The sequence below is a fragment of the Olea europaea genome, chromosome 4 (assembly GCF_002742605.1).
Source record: "Olea europaea var. sylvestris chromosome 4, O_europaea_v1, whole genome shotgun sequence".
Taxonomy (NCBI): Eukaryota; Viridiplantae; Streptophyta; class Magnoliopsida; order Lamiales; family Oleaceae; genus Olea; species Olea europaea.
The window spans coordinates 19,511,581-19,516,357 of NC_036240.1; the positions used below are offsets into that span (position 1 = coordinate 19,511,581).

The 4,777-nt window shown below is 37.2% G+C and overlaps 1 protein-coding gene across 1 annotated transcript; it reads left to right on the forward strand.

Moving 5' to 3' along the window:
- Nucleotides 1-163: 163 nt before the first annotated feature.
- LOC111393932 (ABC transporter G family member 14-like) lies at nucleotides 164-3,943 on the forward strand. Its single transcript, XM_023019720.1, has 4 exons — nucleotides 164-1,168; nucleotides 1,576-1,740; nucleotides 1,845-2,032; nucleotides 2,918-3,943. Exons 1-4 carry the CDS (start codon nucleotides 478-480, stop codon nucleotides 3,560-3,562), a joined length of 1,689 nt encoding a protein of 562 aa, XP_022875488.1. The 5' UTR covers nucleotides 164-477; the 3' UTR covers nucleotides 3,563-3,943.
- The last annotated feature ends 834 nt before the right edge of the window (nucleotides 3,944-4,777 follow it).

Below are 4,777 nucleotides of genomic sequence, written 5' to 3' on the forward strand. Positions count from 1 at the left end.
CCCCCCCCCCCCCCCCCCCCCCCCCACTCTCTCTCTATGTCTGTTTCCATTCTATGCTTTTAGACTAAAGGGTTCAATGAGCCCGAATGTGAAAATTGTACACTGTGTTATAGCTTCGACAAAAATGAGTAGACTATGTATTTGTCTTTTTGGAGACAATTTAAATAAATAAGTTTAATCTTTCGAATTTTTAGAGCAGATGAGATGGTTAAACAAAATATAATGAGTACCCCACTATCCCAGTTTCTTGCACAAAAATAAGATGGAAGAGTTTTATTAGAAAGAATTTACTATACAAGTGCACTTAGTCACTTACCGCTATAAAATTTATGTTTGTCGCATTCGCACTGAAGTTTTCTTTATATTTTTCAGTTTGAAGAGATTGTTTACAAGGTAAATTATGAAAGAAAAAATGATTTTTGTGGAGGAAAATTGAGCAATACTAGAGAGAAAACAATCCTCAATGGGGTGACAGGGATGGTCTGTCCAGGCGAGATTCTGGCGATGTTAGGTCCATCAGGCAGTGGAAAAACCACCCTACTTACGGCTCTTGGAGGTCGACTTTCTGGCCAGTTATCGGGGAAGATTACATACAACTTCCAGCCATTTTCAGGCTCCATCAAACGTAAAACAGGATTTGTTGCACAGGATGATGTTCTCTATCCACATCTCACTGTATTTGAAACTCTACTATTTACTGCGCTATTAAGGCTGCCCAAAAGCCTAGCCAGAGAAGAGAAATTACAGCACGTGGAGCATGTAATATCAGAGCTTGGATTGAGTAAATGCCGCGATAGCATGATTGGAGGGCCATTGTTAAGAGGGATATCAGGTGGGGAGAAAAAAAGGGTGAGTATAGGTCAAGAAATGCTGATAAATCCAAGTCTATTGTTGCTGGATGAGCCTACTTCTGGGCTTGATTCGACCACCGCGAAACGGATTATTAACACAATCAAGCGGCTGGCTAGTGGTGGCCGAACGGTGGTTACCACCATCCATCAACCTTCTGGGCGGCTCTACAGTATGTTTGATAAGGTAGTCTTGCTTTCGGAAGGCTGCCCCATATACTATGGCCCTGCATCAACTGCCTCGGACTATTTCTCTTCAATTGGGTTTTCAACATCCATCTCTGTGAATCCTGCTGAACTTTTGCTCGATCTCGCCAATGGTACGTGGACATCTAGAAATGTATTTTTCTTTTATTTTTATGTTTTAATATTTTTCTTTGAAGCATCCCTTCAGATGTGACAAGTGAAATATTTTCATAAAAGTTAGATGTGACAAGTGCAAAATTTTCATAAAACGGTAGCTTGAGACGAACTGAAGAACTCTCTCCTAATTACCTTTTTTAAGTTAATCAGTTGACAAAATTCAAATATAAATTAGGAAAAACCATAGAAATAGGCTTCGAATTTAGTAAATTCATCACCTCATGCCTCAGTATTCCTTCAGTCAAATGTTCTTGGGACATCTATCAATCTCTCACTCAATGCTCCATCATTATATGTTGTTTGGCAGTTCTGCTGTTTTCAACTTGAAATTCTAACTATCCTATCTTTGTTTGACTCATTTCAGGAATCAGACCTGATTCGGAACATGGTGACAGTACACAACAAGATCCGAAATCCGTGAGAGAATTTCTCATCTCTGCTTACGACAAGAACATTTCTACAAGGTTGAAAATTGAATTGTTAAGTTCGGATGTAAATAGCTACACTTACACAAAGGATACCTCCACTAGTAAGTACCTTCTTCCCTCTTATACTCAAGCAACTTTTCCATATTACTTCCCAATTTTTCTTACTTCTCTTGTGCTAATTAGGCTTTCGATTCTATTGATGCAGGAAATGATGTGAAGTTAGAGCAGTGGTGTACAACTTGGTGGCACCAATTCAAAGTGTTGATTCTTCGGGGACTGCGAGAGCGAAGATTTGAAGCCTTCAACAAGCTAAGAACCTTTCAAGTCATTAGTGTGGCGATACTTGGTGGGCTTCTTTGGTGGCACACTCCGTCATCTCACATTGATGATCGTGTAAGTATTTCCTATGATCAGATTGAACCACTATCAGTTAAAAAGTTTAATCCTTTTCTCATAAAAAATGTGTACTACATCAATACATGGGTGGCTGCGGGACTTGATCATAGGAGTTTGGAATGATTTGATACCATATTAAACTGCTTCCGTCTAAAGTTCTCTATTTTCATAGCAAACAAATTACCAATATATAGAGTGTGTTGAAACTGCATTTAGATTCACTAATTCTGAAAATAATCTACAAAAACAAGGTTCAAATTTTGTATGGGAAGCCAAAAATTCGATTGATAATGGGTAGCAATAGATTTATTCTATTACAAAATCTGTTGAAGTTACTCTCCTCGCTATTGGTCAACGATTGTCCTTGGAAAATTTTGCAATGGATTTAGGACCGCCTTCCAAATTTTGTGATGGATTTAGGATCCTATTCCATAGTTACAATTCTACCATATGTCTTTTTTATCCCATCGAAAATCAATTTTACAATATAGACGCATATGACCTCCTCCTCCAGGCCTTGCTGTAATGATTCATACCTTTACCACAATAATGCAACAAACAGAATCAGTCAAAAAAAGAAAGTGGAAATTATTTTTAATTTGTTGTGTTTTAAAAAAAACAATTCAACTACAGAGAGGTGGACCGCTACTGGTGGACATCGATCAGAAAATTTGTTGTTGATCTCTTTTTCTAGGAAGAAGAAAAGTATTATACATCCTAATGTTGCAAAGAAGTCTATATTCCTCCAAAACTACAAGCTGCTAAATGCAATTCTTATACATATATATGCTAACTGCTCAAGATAAATTTTAAATGATATATGTTGCCTCATCTAACAGTTCAAACGCTCTACACTAACCTAGTTACTTCTTTTATCTGCAGCTAGCAATGCTGTTCTTCTACTCAGTATTCTGGGGCTTCTACCCGCTCTACAATGCCGTATTCACTTTCCCTCAGGAAAGAAGAATACTGATCAAGGAACGTTCATCTGGCATGTACCGTCTCTCCTCCTATTTCCTTGCAAGAACAATCGGAGATCTCCCTCTTGAACTCGCACTCCCGACAGCATTTACGTTCATCTTCTATTGGATGGGCGGCCTAAAACCTGAACCCCTCGTGTTCATCCTCTCCCTCCTCATCGTGCTCCTTAGTGTCCTCGTAGCCCAGGGCCTCGGCCTGGCATTCGGGGCAATACTTATGGATGTAAAACAAGCTGCAACTTTAGCCTCAGTTACGACGTTGGTTTTCCTCGTCGCCGGAGGATACTATGTTCGCCAAATTCCAGCATTCATCGTCTGGTTAAAGTACCTGAGTTATAGTTATTACTGCTACAAGCTTCTTCTTGGGGTTCAGTACACCGAGGAGGACTTTTATGAGTGTGGAAAGGGAGTTTATTGCCGGGTTGCTGATTTTCCTGCTGTTAAATCAGTTGGTTTAAGGCATTTGTGGAGGGATTTGTTAGTTATGGGAATAATGTTGGTGGGATATCGTTTTCTTGCATATTTAGCTTTGCGCCGGGTAAGGTAAAGCTTGGGTCGATAATTAGTCACTCGATCATTTTTCAACGCTGTTGTCGCACATGGTTAGTGGGAGATAACGTAGTTGGTCGAATAAAGTTCGAAGAGTTTTACGTTTTTTTTTAGCGATTGAGAAATAATGTTAGATTAAGAAAATTTGATAACCATTTCCAGGTTTTGATCATCATTCTCTATGAACGTTGGATAATTACTGCTTTGTGGTAGTAGTTCATATAAATTGTATAACAAAAATGGACTTAAATGTTTGGAAAATCCTCTATTTATGCGGGTATACACGTACCTGTTTAAGAAGCAAAGAAAGTCTATTAAGAATGGATATGTTCTCGAATATGGAGTTATACAATCCACTTAAATAAAATGTACGTTTATGCCGATTTACTTACTTCTTGTTCCTATGATACCATGGTACTTGGTGCTAATTTTGAAATAATAAATATACTTAAATGTATTTAGCTCTCGTTTATTTATTTGAACCCATAGAATTCATATTGTATTCTTAAGATAATTTTACCCTCTGCTGCTTCAGTTTTTGAGTAATTGATAGATGGAATAGATTTTTACATAAATGGAAGCAATACGTCAATTCAGGGGCGAATACAGCATTATCGTTCAGTTAGAGCGGAGGTTGACTTTCACCGTTGACCATCGACAATCAACGATCGTAAAAGTCCGGTCCGATCAGCAGCCGATCGTTTATTAAAATTTGATTAAATAATATTAAAAATTATTCAATATATATATATATATATATTGTGGTTAAGGCTTTGAATTCCATGCTAGTGACCTAGGTTAGCCATCTACCAATTTATTTGAAAATTTTGTACTGTGCATATAAAAAGAAAATTTTTTTGTATTGAATTGTAAATTATATACATATGAAAATATAGAAGTCAAGATATGATCAACCATCGAAACTCATCCGAAAGAAATGAATCAAATGATAGACAACAAAGAAAAAAGTCAAGCAAGTAGAATTAGTTCCAGCATTGGCCACCCCATTTTGATAAAAATCCTCAAAGACATTAAATAGATAGACTCTTATAATAAATAACATGTAGTCATTCCACTGCCAAATTCAAGAAGTTCAAGCTCATACTGTCATACAAAAAGATTTTCCATCTTATTCACTTTGGCATTACAAAAACTTTCAATAATTAAGTCATTCCACTGCCAAAAGTCATTTGAGTTGAATCAGTTGATAATA